General features: G+C 35.2%; 1 protein-coding gene and 2 non-coding genes across 3 annotated transcripts; 1 reads left to right on the forward strand and 2 right to left on the reverse strand.

The window, feature by feature from the left end:
* The first annotated feature begins 8,901 nt into the window (after positions 1-8,901).
* LOC137743390 (large ribosomal subunit protein bL9c) lies at positions 8,902-11,970 on the forward strand. Its single transcript, XM_068483272.1, has 6 exons — positions 8,902-9,141; positions 9,376-9,503; positions 10,514-10,559; positions 10,795-10,892; positions 10,971-11,018; positions 11,596-11,970. Exons 1-6 carry the CDS (start codon positions 8,995-8,997, stop codon positions 11,714-11,716), a joined length of 588 nt encoding a protein of 195 aa, XP_068339373.1. The 5' UTR covers positions 8,902-8,994; the 3' UTR covers positions 11,717-11,970.
* Positions 11,971-12,313: 343 nt separating this feature from the next.
* On the reverse strand, positions 12,314-12,386 carry TRNAV-UAC (transfer RNA valine (anticodon UAC)). Its single transcript has one exon. It is a non-coding gene; the product is annotated as a tRNA-Val (tRNA).
* A 99-nt stretch (positions 12,387-12,485) lies between these two features.
* TRNAV-UAC (transfer RNA valine (anticodon UAC)) lies at positions 12,486-12,558 on the reverse strand. Its single transcript has one exon. It is a non-coding gene; the product is annotated as a tRNA-Val (tRNA).
* Positions 12,559-15,293: the final 2,735 nt, after the last annotated feature.

The raw sequence follows: 15,293 nt of genomic DNA on the forward strand, positions 1-15,293 counted from the left end.
TACGAATAATTAAAAACCAGCTTTACACAAGGTAATAACGAACAAGTGCAAGCGTAAGTGTGAACACTAAGTTCAGAGCATGAAAGCCTAATGCAGTCCAGGAGAAAACGACACAACAAAAGCACACCCGAAGGTGGTCCTACACTGGTGGTCGTCTGTCAGATATGCCGGGGGAAAACCCTCAGGGAATCCACCAAACGTGCTAGCCAACTAGAACCTGGAGGGGCGCAAAACAAAAGTGTGAGTGGGCAAAAACAAAGCTTTTCGAAAACCATTTAATAAATAAGTTTTAACCCCTCGCCGTAAAACCTGTATACTTCCCAGAAAATATAATATACATATATATATATATATCAATCATGCTCGGAAAGTATGCTATGCCAAAGCCTCAAAGTAAAATGCAAACGCTTAGGTAATAACAAATCTATGCCATGTAATCTGTCAGCCGAAGTCACCTAACGTGACCTGTACGGCTGGATCTAGAGCTCAAATCTCCATCTCACTAGCTAGACCTGCACACGAGTCGGAACCACCTAAAGTAGTCTGTACGACAAGCCTGGGTGTAATATATATATACGCTCAAGTGCTACGATCACGTGAAGGCTGGGCAAATAATCGCGGGTCACCTACGAGTCGGAACCACCTAAAGTGGTCTGTACGACAGGACTGTGCACCTAACTTGGATCCAAGATGAGCGTGTGGTGCGGGAGGTGAACATCACGTGAAGGACTGTGCCCAACTCTGGGCGGGAGCACTAACACCGTGGGTGCAGGTTATGAGCTCTCTCTATATGCATCTCAACACTACTGAACATAACATAAATCATAACTCACCTGGCACTTACCTGTGCGTCCGCAGCACCAAACATATATATATATATATATGCAACTAAAAAATGCATAAACAAACAGCAACACAATGCATGGCATATAATGGAATAAACGTTTCAAATCAATTTCTGGGAAAAGTATAAGTATATAGGTATATACGGAAAACCAAAAGCCCACTCACTGGTATGTGGAAGGGTCGTAACCCCCTGCCTCGAGTGACCACGCTCGTCCTCGGGATAGGTATCACCTATATGCGAAACAACTATAAAAACGTTAATTTTAAAGCACATAACCAATCTTAAGAAATAACTTCTCATACAATGCTCAAATGGGGTGTATGAATACAGCAACATGATTTACTCAACCTCAGGAACATCCCCATATTTTTAGAAAAAATTTTCACCGCCGCACACGCCCCCACGCGCAGGCACATGCCTGGCACGTTGACGGCGTCAGTTAACGCCGTCAGGAATATTTCGTTAAATTTAACGGATTCCGTCAACGGCGTTAGGAATATTTCGTCCAAACTAACGGAATATTCCGTTGTCTTCTCCGGCGAGGCTCCGGCGCCGTCGCCGGCGCTGAAAAATCGGGAAAATTTTCAAATCGTCCTATCTTCTTCGTTTTTCAACCAAATTTCACAAAATTGGTACCAAAATGAAGCTTACAACGAGAGGAACAAAATCATACCACTTTCAAGTGCTAAAATCCACGGAATCTCGCCGGGAAAATACCCCCAACTCCGGCCAACCTCGAAACTCACGATCCCGACGTCCAAAACCTCCAAACGAACCACCCCGAGCCTCCTAAGGACCTCACCAAGCTTCCTACAAGCTTGAAATTCCCAAAAATATAAGAATTTACGTGTGCATGAACAGTACCAAAAATCGGGTATCCCGAGTTCGACGTGAAAACGAAGGTATCCTTACCTGAAATGGGTATGGTTGAACTCTTACGGACCTCACGAGCATGAATATATACTTTGTTTCCTCGATCTGTGAAGGTTTGGGTGATTTCTAGGTATATCCTTACAAATGGGATAGAAAATGGGAAGGGAAATAGCATGGGACAGGTGCAGGGATAAGGGAAAGGGTGAAGGAAAAGTGTGGGGAAAGTGTGTGGTGCAAAACCAGCCACACCAAGCTCAAAACAACCACACAACGAAAAAAAATCACACTAGAGGCAAAATCGTCTTTTCACGTGTACATTTTAAAAATTTTCAAAACGGGATGTCACATCACCACTCTATTTATCAACGTTAGATGAGTTTGAACTTTGAGATTTGTGCATATCCACTACATGAATCTCAAAATTCAAATTCATCTAACGGTGATAAAAAAGAAGGATAAAAACCTAATTTCTCCTTTAAACTATTAGATTACCCCCACTATTAACTGTTGAGATTTAACCTAGTATGCCAATTGATTTGATTTTAAAAAAAATAAAAACATACATTGGAAATAAAAATATGAAACCTTTTTTTAATTATGACTCTGATTCTCTCCTCCTAATCCCATTAACTTTCCATTTCTCTCCCTTTCTTTTGCTTTCCCATGAGAATCCAGCAATTTTGATCATTTGAGATTTGATTGCCTGACCAATTAGTCATATTAGGCTGCCCCTTAGAAAATCTGTTCTTGGTTTTTTTTTTGTAGCTTCCTGTTTTGTTTGTTAATTTGCATCAATATTGGTGCATCAAATCTCGTGTTCCGTTGTTTGTGGTTCCGGACTCATCTAGAAACCTTACTGGAACCCAAACATGCCACAACTATTTGAACCTAGTAACCTTATTGGAAAAGATCTTCCAGACTCATCTATTGCAAAAGAAATCCCAAAGTTGTTTCGTTTTTGGTGAGTGGAAAAGAATCCGGTCTGAATACAGAATGAACATCCGCATGTGTTCAAAACATTCCAAGAGATATATAAAGAATCGGGTCTGAATAAAGAAAACAAAAGTTTGGTTGGTGCAGAAAGATTCAATCATCAAGATGGAGAAGAAATTTAAAAACAAAACCAAAAACGTAGAAACCAAGATAGCATGGTCATGGGAGGTATCTGTACCTAGGATGAACAATGAAGAGAGAGAATATAAAATTCTTAATTAAAAGGTTTTTAGAATTTTATTCTCAATTTATAATTATTTGAATAAAGAAAATTAATTGGACTAATTAGATTACATCTCAACCCTTAAAAATGTACACATCTAATGGTCTAAGAGTTGTGTCAAAATTTGTGTTTTTTTTGTGGTGCCACAAGTTTGCCCCTATATATATATGGGATAGGATCAAGGGACTAATACTTTTACAAATATTTTTACACTTCTTTGTAGCATTTAGATTTTATAACATTCAACGGTCTACATTGAGAGTGATGTGAAGAGTTTTAAACATTAAATGACTTGGTTGATGATGTGGGTTATAATTAATAAAGAAAATACTAATCTAAATGAAACACGATACACTACAAGAAAACATGGCTTAGGTGGTGACAGATATTCGTCACATAAACATGAAAATTCGTCACATTTGATTATATGTGATGAATCTCTAGCGTCACTATTTTCGTCACATATACTAAGTCACCTATAGTTTAGTGACGAATTTTTCATTCGCCACATATTTTTAGTATTTGTAATGCCAAATTCGTCACTTAATAACTTTAACTGTGACATAATAAGTGTCACAAAACACGGAAGTCAGTGACCTATAAGTTCGTCACATAACAAATGCATAAGCGAGGAATTTATCATCACCCAAACTGATCCTATAATGCTATGGTTGAGGATAAGTGAGATTGAAAGCGTCAATAACTTAGGTTACACCCAAGGACGCATACACATTTCATAACAAATATGAGGTAATACTTTGGTTAATCACATTTCACTGATCAATAAGTTAGGTTACATCCAATAAATACACTAAGTGTATATCCCAAAAGCTAACATAAGCATCCTAACACCTCTAAACATATTGAGATGCTAACAAGATTCTAAGGCGTTGAGTCAGTAACAAAACAGGTATACTGTGTGCATGTTTGAAACCAACAACAAAATACATAATATAAGTCATCAGCCATATCATGGTCTTTACTTCAACACAAGTACCATTGTCATTTGAAATATCACCATCACTATCTCAGGTGCTTCTTAAATACTTTCTCCTTTTAACTCCATCCTTCTTTTTCTTCATCTTATGCTTACATAATAAAAGAGAAGAAAATAGACATTGGTGTCAAGAGAATAGCAGGTGCATTGAGATTTTGAATAACAACTTCTAAGAGCTCAAAATCCAAGGTAAGTGAAGTAAATGTTAAACTTGTAACTGAAAATAACAGCGAGAGAAGTCAGCCAACTAGGTATCAACCTATAACTGAAAAGTATTACCTAAAAATAAAAGAAGAAGAAGAAATTCATTCAGTCTAATTATGGGGTTGGAGATGCAACCCCAGCTATTTGGACTGTTATTATATAATCTAAGAGCTCAAATTCATATAAACATTACTTATGGCTCAACACTTGCTTTAATCCTTGTAAATTTTCATAAGTTTTCTACGACACCAAGTTCAAGCAAAATCATCATCAAGTAAAAGCACAACAATCATACCCCGTCGAAAGCAAAAGCACAAATTATTCATAGAAACAAGTTAAGGACAACTATTATGTATAGGAAAATTATAATACTTGAAAAATTAATAGGACTTAATCTCAAGTTAGTGAAAGAGTTACACGGGCCTTATCAAAGGCTAGAGCTCCATGGGAAGATATAGGAAGCACGTCTTGGATAAGCATACAATCAAACAACCTTTCAGCTTTTACAAAATTCAAACAAAACACAACAACGTAACAGAGACATTGCACTATTATTTTACAAAATACATAGGAAGCAAGCATATATAATTAATTTGCAATTTATCAGCAAACCTGCAATCAATCGAGATTAAGTAAAAACGGGCCCACAAAATCACACAAACAACCCACGAACCTGCTTGCTATTACTGCATCTTTACTCATTTGACACAATTACTTCACACACTTAACTTATGTGCTCTTATACTAATCCCGAATTGAAACGGGAAAATTGAAATACATGATAGAATTGCATTTTTTTCAGAAATTTCAAGCCCAAATAGAATCCCCAAATTGCAACCCTAATTTCCAACCTCGAATTCTAAATCATAAACTAAAAACCGAAATTTCAAAGTAAAAGTTCGACTTCAAAGTAAATTCCACATAAATATTCATGTCGTTTAATGAATAAATAAGAACCCTTAGATATTATAAAATTAAAAGGCTACAAATGAGTGTAAAAAAGTTTGTAAAGATATTCGTCCCTTGATCATATCCCTACACACACACACACACACACACACACAATATGAGATTATAAAAGGAAACCTCATTTATAGAGACACAAACATATACCATATTTCACGCAACTCCACAACTTTTTAAACATTACAAAGATAGACAATAAACCCAAACATCATAAAATCAAGCCCAAACAAAAAAAGAACAGACTTGAGTAAATTGGCCATGCCCCCTTGATAATAACCGTTAATAAACGGCCCATGTTAACACTATAGGACAAAAACTCATAAAAAGAATCATCTGCCCTATTCAAAACACAAACTAATGGTTTTCGTTCATCTTCCCCGAAAAATCATTATGAAACTCTCTCATGCAAAAATTATTTTCACAAATAACCCTAAATACTCCATAGATTCTGATATTTTAATGCTTTTAGTAAGTAATACACAAACTAAACTATTTTGGTCTATGATGATTTTTCTCTTTTGTTGTTCACTAATTTCTAAATAAGGTAATCTATCATAAACTACAGTTTACTTTTCTCTAGAGTTATCACTAATTGATTTCTAAAAAACTCTTTCTTTTCTCAAAGTTTCTAAAGTAGGATCAGTTGCTATTTTTGCTGCTAATATATTATGATACACTTCTTTATCCTTACTGGTAAAAGTAGAATGTTCAATATGACCATGATAATTTTTTTTTTTTTTTTTGAGATTCTTGTTAATTTTCTTATAAATATATGCTAATTTCCTATGCTAGTTATAGTGGGATTCCTATAGGACAATAGATTCCTGGTGCTTGTGGTTGACAAGGTTTACGAGGTTAATAATATACAATCTTTATAAAATAAAATAAACAAGTGTGCGATATTAGTTGTGTTTATGGCTTCCTTCTTATGGGTACTTTACTATTATGTACTCATAATTTTTTTAATCTTTTATATGTACCCTAATTTATTTATTACGTACCCATTCTTCTTTATTAATGTACCACTTTGTTATATGTGAAATGTACCTATTTTTTTTGTAAAATGTACCAATTTTTTTAACACTATGGATAAATTCTTTTGCCATTTATTATTTCTAATTTTTACGTAGTTTTTATCCATTTATTAAATCAAAATGTTTGAATTTTTTTTATTGTAACAGTTTCTAATAGTATTATAATGAGGGATTTTAAATTTATAGGATTATAAATCTCATAAAATATCAAACAATTAATGTCAAAACTATAAAAATATAAATATTAATAGTAATATGATGAGGTGTACAAAGTCAAGGAATTTTGATCAAACTTTGAATACTATTAAGGTTTTAATCAAAGAATGTTAAGGATTAGGGACCACATTCAAAGTATCCCTATAATTATACTATTAAAATGCTAAACTTGGCTCGAAATTAAATTCGGAGTAAAGGTCCAGTTAAATAGTCAGATAACCATTATAATAACTTGACATAGAACCTTGCACATAAAACTCAATATGTTTCAGCATAATGGCCACTCAGAATGTAGGTATAAGACAAAAAAGGCTGAACACAGAGGTACCGAGGACTCAAAGGTACCCTAATTAATGTCTAGTTATTTGTATGACAAATATTCAACTATAACATAGTGCTTAATTGTGACATCCCACATCGCCCAGGGGTGTGATCCTTATATGTATATTCTCATCCCTACCTAGCATGAGGTCTTTTGGGAGCTCACTGGCTTTGAGTTCCGTAGGAACTCCGAAGTTAAGCGAGAAGGGGGCTAGAGTAATCCCATGATGGGTGACCCACTGGGAAGTTGCTCATGAGTTCCCAAAAACAAAACCGTGAGAGAATGGTAAGCCCAAAGCGGACAATATCGTGCTACGGTGGTGGAGTCGAGCTCGGGAAGTGGTCCACCCAGGGCCGGGATCTGGTAATTTGGTATCAGAGCCTAACCCTGGTAGCGTGTGTGCCGACGAGGACGTCGGACCCTTAAGGGGGGTGGATTGTGACATCCCACATCGCCCAGGGGTGTGATCCTTATATGTATATTCTCATCCCTACCTAGCACGATGCCTTTTGGGAGCTCACTGGCTTCAGGTTCCGTAGGAACTCCAAAGTTAAGCGAGAAGGGGGCTAGAGCAATCCCATGATGGGTGACCCGCTGGAAAGTTGCTCGTGAGTTCCCAATAACAAAACTGTGAGGGAATGGTAAGCCCAAAGCGGACAATATCGTGCTACGGTGGTGGAGTCGGGCCCGGGAAGTGGTCCGCCCCGAGCCAGGATGTGACATTGATCGAACAAGTGTGATCATCAGTTTAGTAAGATAATAATATAACTACGATAGTGTTTTCCTGTTTTAAAATAGAAGTCTAATTGAAGAAACAGAATAAAGAAAGAAAGAAAACCTTTTAAAATTGGAGAATTGCTTCAATATGTACACTTGCTCTTTTATAAATACACAAAAGATGATTACAAAGGATGTTTACAAGGATGAAAGTTTACAAAGAAGAAAGGAAAGCTTCAAATGCTCTATGGGTTGAGGTATAGCAGTTGTGCGTACAACAAATTTTATAAATGGATGGTGTGAACGTCTCATTTGGTGCTTGACAGGTTTTTTTTTTTTTTTTTTTTGCTTGTCACTATTGGTTGTACTGTTTTTGAATCTATTGCACTATTTTTTTAAGTTTCTGTCACTGTGTGAAATCCTTGGTCCATCAATTTCTTATGCTTTATGATTTTTATGTTTTTGTGTAGTCAGCGGGATATTTTTCGAATTTTTTTGGTGAGGATTCTGAAAATTCATGAATCGTATTGGTTTATCGTATATCGTGTTGTTAGTTTTTGTCAAGTACTGTTTGTGTTTAATTTTAAATAAAAATATTTAAAATTATTTATGACCGCATGATGTATGATGAATAGATATAAATGACGAATTCCTGAAATCCTCACAAAGAGGATCCAGATTCTTTGAGTAGTGCCTTAGATGAGGATCCTGAAGGTCCCTTCTTTTTGGTTGTGATTCCATATGCTCATTTTTGGGTATAGAGAAATTATATTTACACACCCTAAATTATTTTTCCACGTTCTTTTAATTTTTTAATATTTTCTATCAAATGTTAGTGATGTGTAGAATATCAAAAAATATTAAAAAAATAAAAAAGTGCGGGGCAAGTAATTTGAAGTGTGTGAATATAATTTATCTTTGAGTATTATAGATGGGGTGAGTTACTCACACACCATTTTTTTTACTTCTCACACACCGTAATTATTTTTTATCATTTGATCTATTTAATTCAATCGATCCGATGCTCGTAAATTAAAAGGATGTATATGAAGTAAAAAAATAGTATATCTATAGCACACCCCATTAGGATTTGTTATGTCCTCAATATCAAGATAGAAGTTTTTGAGAATTTTCATTAGTTTTTCCATGACAATTTATGCTTTTAAAAAGTGAGGGTTGAAATAAGCCACGCGAATCAATTGTTATGGAAAAACATTCCTCGTATAAAAGAATATCACTAAACTAGACTGCGTTATTGATAGACAACTGTTTCAAAATTTATAAAAATTAGTAGGCAACGTTTGTAGTCTACATTTTTCAGAGAGGCCAAAATGACAAACAACACATATTGTGCTGTTCTTTGAAACGAGAGATTTTTCAATGTGATTGGAATATAAGATATTACATCACGTGTCAGTATACAAATAATAAAATATATGTGTTAAAAATTTAATAATTTAAAATAAAATCAGGTGCTGTACTTGCCATGATGAAATTTTTTTCATCTGAAACATAACAGAGACAAATGGCGAAAGAGATAAGATAGAAAGCCCATAAATCCTAAGACTCTCTGTGCGTGAGCGGGAGAGAGAGAGAGTGACAATGGCATCCGCAGCATCGACTCTGTCGTGGAGTTCTTCCTCGTGGCTTCAAAGCTTCGCGGGAAACACAAACGAAGCTACCAAATTGTCAGATAGAAGAACGGGATTGGTGGTTGTCGCTCAGAAGAAAGCAAAGAAGGCTCGAACGGTAAATATAAGAAATGGGTTCTCTTCCTCTGGTATTTCTATGTTTACCCATAAGTTTAAATTTTTAGAGTTTCTCTGCTTCCAGAATTCGAAAGTGGAAGAACCCACCTCAATTTATTTTTCTAAACGTGTTCTTTTTCTTACAAATTCAAAGAAAAATAGTGAACTAAATGTAGCATTATTGTGGGGATTGTTTAATTTAATTGTTGTTGTTGTTGTTATTTGATTGTTTCAGATAATTCTAAAGGAGGATATAACTGACCTGGGAAAGAAAGGGCAACTTTTAAGTGTGAAAGCTGGTTATTACAGGAATTATCTGCTACCATTGGGGAAAGCCCAGATTGTCACTCCCCTGCTGCTCAAGTAATGCATAACTGAATTTTCTCATTCGGAACGAGTCCCTTTATTTGTTTTTGTCAATTTCTTGTACTTTATGTTTCACATTTTCATATCTGAAGTTTACAATAAGACTTGTGAATCTGTTGTGTTGCGTTTACGAGTCAAACTAGTTTGATGACGAAAAGTTTTAGTTGGAAACCATAAGATAGAACTTATGCAGAATGCTGACGGAATTGATTAGATAATGTATGAGACGGAAAGAGGAGGCATATACAAGTTGTGAAAGTAATGTATGAAATGTCGATCGGTGTTTGTGGTGAGACTTGATTACCAATAGTTAACTGCTCTCTAATGTAAACTGCCTTTAGTGTATTCTACCAACTCTGAAATTCTTTCATAAAGTCGACACAAAATTTGAATGTTCAGCCGATTCGCCTACTTCGAGTTTGATCCATGCTCATATTGTATCACTGTGAGGTACTAATAGTAATACTTCTCAAGTTCTCTGCATCAAAATGTGAACTTTTATTTGCATAACTATTATGCTTTTTAGTTGCTTCTGCAAATTAATTGGAAACATCTCAGTCCTTGGGTGCAATTCGTTTCTTACGTTTTCAGATAGAAATTTAAACTAGAGATAGACATAAAGAGGGTTTAACACCTATTGTGTGAATATGCCTCTTTTCTTGATGTATTTTCTTAGATTGCACAAGCCATTAGCCTGCTTAATTTTTAAGTTACAAGTTACAACTACATGGTTTTTATCCAATAAACAAATGTTTGTAATGTAAATTATGATTCACCGAAAATAAACTTTTGCTCATTAAACATTGATAGATGACATGTCACACAAGGGTTTTGTGTCTAAGACTACATTATGCAGTAAGGCATAAACATAAGTTTTGGTGGGAGTTAAATCAAATTACCTAATGGCATTCACACTTTTTGGTTTTTTGGGAAAAATAATTAGGGTACCAAATTAATTATATATCTCTTAACAACATATTACTCATAATTTTAATTGTTCATTCCAGGGAAATGAAGGTGGAAGAGGAAAGGATTGAGGCAGAGAAAATACGGGTAATTAACACATTTTTTTTCTCCTTTTGTTTTGGGTGCCATACTCATGTATTTTTATCTCAAATTTAAAATATGATTTGGAAGTACTCTGGCTCTGTGCTGATTGTGTTTTATGTGGTGTTGTACACCCAAAACAATTCTAAATGCATTTGATACCTCTCTTGGCAGTAGATTCTATATTGTCTGAATTCGTCCTATCAATCATGTCTTGTAAGATTATTTCATCCTGGTGCAGGTAAAAGAAGAGGCGGAGCAACTTGCTCGTATTTTTGAAACTGTTGGAGGTTTCAAGGTGAAGCGCAAAGGTGGAAAAGGAAAGTTAATTTTTGGAAGGTGAGTTGTATTCAGTGCGACATTAAATACTTCATGCAGTGTCTGCATATGAAATTTAACAGAGATATGTTTCTGCAGCGTCACCCCCCAAGATCTTGTTGACATAATCAAGGCACAACTGAACAGGTAAGTATCTTTTATCAAGAGTATGATCGATATATCATTCGCAATTTTCACACGAGCTCTGTTATTGTTATCTGAATTTTGTCCGCATGATATATACCATATAGTTTCATAACACAAGCATCAATACTTTTACGCTTAAGAACTACTGCAGGCTAGCAGCAGAATTTTGCTTTTAAATCGCAACACCCCAAAAAGAAAAAGAGGGAAAAGCAGCAAGAAGGATATATCCCCGGATCCAAACTTTCGATTAAGTCTTAAATTGTGACTCCTCGTTTTGACCAAGAAAAAGAGAGAGAATTCCATATTAATGCATTAGCTTAAATGGTTAGAAACTTCTCGTGAAGACCTTGCAAACATATCCCCGGAACCAAACTTTTCCAAACAGAAAAAGCTTGTGATAGTTTATTGTATGCTCGTGTATTTTGCAGTTTAAAAGTTTGTGATAATTTTATGTGTATGTGTGGATCGCAAATGGTGTGATATTTTGCAATTCAAATCTTTCATGCCGGTGTTTGTCATTTTATCTTTTCCAAGCACACCCTGATTGCTCCATGTCCGTTCTTTCATTCATATGTAGGGAAGTGGACAAGCGCATTGTGTCGCTTCCAGATATTCGAGAGATAGGAGAGTATATTGCAGAACTGAAACTTCACCCAGAAGTCACTGCTAAAGTGCGAGTAATCGTTTCTGCTAACTAGGGATAAGCACCTCCGGGAGTCATTTCGAGGACCTACTTGAGCGGAGAATTCCCTTTTTGAGGTATTTGTGCAGGATGTACATGGCCAAAGTACCATCAACATCATGTATTTCATTCATATAGGCACCAATTGGAAGGAGGCAGTAATGTTAATGTAATGTAACGAAGGTAGAGATGTATAAATCTGATTTACCTGCCAACGTATTTTTGTTGTTCATTACATTTACATTTGATTAAGTACCACTTTTGGGCAAATTCTTTTTCCTCCATTTTCTATGTCAACCGTTTTCTTCTAGGAAATATTTATTTTTTTATTAAAGAGTTCAAAACTATAACAATAATTTAGGAGATGAGAGAGTTTCGAACCAGAAACGCATGGGTGAAAACTCAACACTGTATCGTCTAAGAAATATTATTTGTTTCTCGCAAGTGATAATTCTTCTTCTCAGCAAATCTTAGGACGACTTCAATTTTCACCCCAAGAAGACCCTACTTTTGGGTAAAAAGTTGTTCAGTTTTCTTTTCTTTTTTGTAAAAGAAGAGAAAGTTCAAAACATGCACTGGAAAAAAAAATGTGGCAAAAAGTGATAAATTAAAATGTTGCTGCCCAGGATCGAACTGGAGACCTTTAGTGTGTAAGACTAACGTGATAACCACTACACCACAGCAACCTTGAGGTAATTGTGTTTAGATAACAAATATAAGTAAAACTTGTATCATATATGGGGCTAATGAAGGAGGATCATGGATGATTAAATATTAATTAATTATGTTGCTGCCCAGGATCGAACTGGGGACCTTTAGTGTGTAAGACTAACGTGATAACCACTACACCACAGCAACGTATTGGCTGGCAACGCGTTTTATCTACCCTTTTGGTTTACTTATTTGAGACACCTTTCTGGCGCTCTTCATTTGTTTCAATTGATCCAAGCTATTTAATTTTCAAGCCTTATTTCTTGGATTAATAATGCAAAAAGTTGGATGAATCCAAAACTACTAATAATATAAAAATAGCCGAAAAAGGTATTTCAAGAAAATACTCAGCTAACAACCATTTCATTGAGTGGTTTAAAGGTTTTTGAATTTGAGTGTTTTTTTAAGGACGATATTTGAAGAAGTACCTAAAAATTAAATGGTTTGATTCGTTTGAATCATTCAAATACAATGTAGAGCTGAACCTACAACAAGATTCCTATAAGCTTAGTAAGAAATCACCCTTTTCTCCCAGTGACTTTAAGCATGGTTGGGATCGAACAGAGGCACTTATAGAGGGAGGTTATTAACCTCTTAATTTCTTACTTATAAGATTAGGCCTCTTAATTATTACCCTCTTAATTTCTTACTTATAAAGTTGGTGTTATTACCCTTAAAAAAGTCATTACAAACTAAATACATACATATAAACAAACCAAAGGCCTAAAGTTAACATATAAACAAGCAAAAAATGGGCCAAGATAAACAAACTACAAAAGGGCCAACCAACAGTTGAAGCCCAAACACACAAACGAAGTTACAGACTCCAAAAACATCTACTGCATCCGCCACCGCCACCGCCATAGTAATTCTCGATCCATCCAATTCCTCGTCCACAGCTGAGCATCGCCTCATCAATTGTAGAATCCGACCCTGATTTACCTCCCAAGCACAGCCACAAAGAAAGGATAGCCAACAACTAATCGAAAAAAGCCAACTATCAGGATGAAGTCCGTGGAAACGCACAAACAACACTATTTGTAAAGGAAAATAACAAGGAGAAGGTGGTGGTGTTGGAAACACCCGAGCCGGTGTAAACACCGAAGCTCTACACACAATCTAAACAACATGCATGGCTAAAAATCAGAATGTGAATGAACAAAGAGGAGGGATACCAACTGGGCAAGAGGAACAAAATAGATTGGGATAAAAAGGTAGGGGAAAAAGCTATAGAAGCAAAGAACAGAGAAGATAAAGAGAGAAGCGGGAAACAGCGACCGACCCTGGTGAAAGCTAGGGTCGGCACCACCTGATTTTCTTAAATTTGGAAGCCTCACACCAAACGTTGAGAGAGACTCTATAGGAGAGAAAGATTCCCACTCGGAGAGAACCGTGTAGGGGAGACCTTTGCTGCACTTGCTCCGAGTTCCACATTCTTTTACCCCTCCTACCATTTTTGTGCACACAATTAGCACTTGCTTGGCATTCAAATCACACATCTTAATTCATCCAAAAGTAAATCATATACCTAAAAAAACAAGGGAAGTGTTATTGGCACTCCAAAAATCTCATTCTACACTCCTCACAAGTGTATTTTTCTTTCCTAAAATAGAAAATCTGAAGTGTAAAATGAGATTTTTGGAGTGCTAATAACAATTCCCAAAAACAAAATGTGTCATACATCCCTGTACCTCAATTCCAAAGCTCAAAGCCTAACAGGCAACATGGCCCGTACAATAATTTGAAATTTGACTATATCATGGAAGATACTCACCCACAAATTTAAAGAGATAAGACATTTTATTTAATTTTCCCATGCACCATGTTTTTCTTTCTACACTTTCTAATTAATGGTCATTGTTCAACATTTGTAAGAAATGCAAGCAACTTAGCAATTACTTTATTTGATATCATTCAAGGTACTTTGTAGACGTATGTTAGGTTACTTAGTTAAAACAACGTATTTCGTTGTACTCAAGTTGAATCTATTTTTTCATAGTCTTGACAATGTAACATTTTTATCGTTAAGTGACCTTGGCAGTATGTAACAATATTTTTTTGGGTTCATTAGATATAGATCCTTGCAACTTTTATTTTCTAGATAAAAATCCACCTAGTCATAAACTTCCAAATAAAACCCAAATTTAAAAAGAGAACTTTAATGAAAAGCTCCCGGTAAAAAATGACTGCCAATTAGAAAAATAATTGACCTATTATTACAAGATATTTACAACTTGTACCACAATAATTAAAGTAAATCAATAAATGTAATTACTCACCTTAATTACAATGAATAAATAGTTATTACACATAATATTACCCCTAACACACACACACACACACACACATATGCACAGTACTACATATATGTTCAAACATATTACACACACACACACATATATATATGCACAATACTACATATACGTTCAAACATATTATACTAATTAATCTACCTATATGTAAATTTATGATGAGTAACTAACATATATTTTGTAGGTAAATTAATGTTGAATCAAATAATTAGAACATTCTTTTATTTAGTAGGTAATAAATTTTTCATGTATTATTACATTATAAGATATATGTACAAATAATAGGTAAATTAATTTTGAATCAAATAAAATTGCTTTATTTTGTAAGTAAATTAATTTTAAATCAAATAACATTCTTCATTATGTAGGTATGTTATTTTGTATGTATCATATATTGGGCACATTTTATTATTATATGTACAAATAATAGGTAAATTGTCACATCCCAGCCCGGGGCGGATCACTTCCCGAGCCCGCTCCACCACCGTAGCACGATATTGTCTGCTTTGGGCCCCGACCACGCCCTCACGGTTTTGTTTTTAGGAACTCACGAGAAACTTCCCAGTGGGT

The sequence above is a fragment of the Pyrus communis genome, chromosome 8 (genome assembly GCF_963583255.1).
Source record: "Pyrus communis chromosome 8, drPyrComm1.1, whole genome shotgun sequence".
Lineage (NCBI taxonomy): Eukaryota > Viridiplantae > Streptophyta > Magnoliopsida > Rosales > Rosaceae > Pyrus > Pyrus communis.

Coding starts and splice junctions, on each gene's coding strand:
- LOC137743390 (XM_068483272.1), top strand. CDS start 8,995: ATGGCATCCGCAGCATCGACTCTGTCGTGGAGTTCTTCCTCGTGGCTT. Junction 9,142..9,375: donor AAGCAAAGAAGGCTCGAACG/GTAAATATAAGA, acceptor TGATTGTTTCAG/ATAATTCTAAAGGAGGATAT. Junction 9,504..10,513: donor GTCACTCCCCTGCTGCTCAA/GTAATGCATAAC, acceptor TGTTCATTCCAG/GGAAATGAAGGTGGAAGAGG.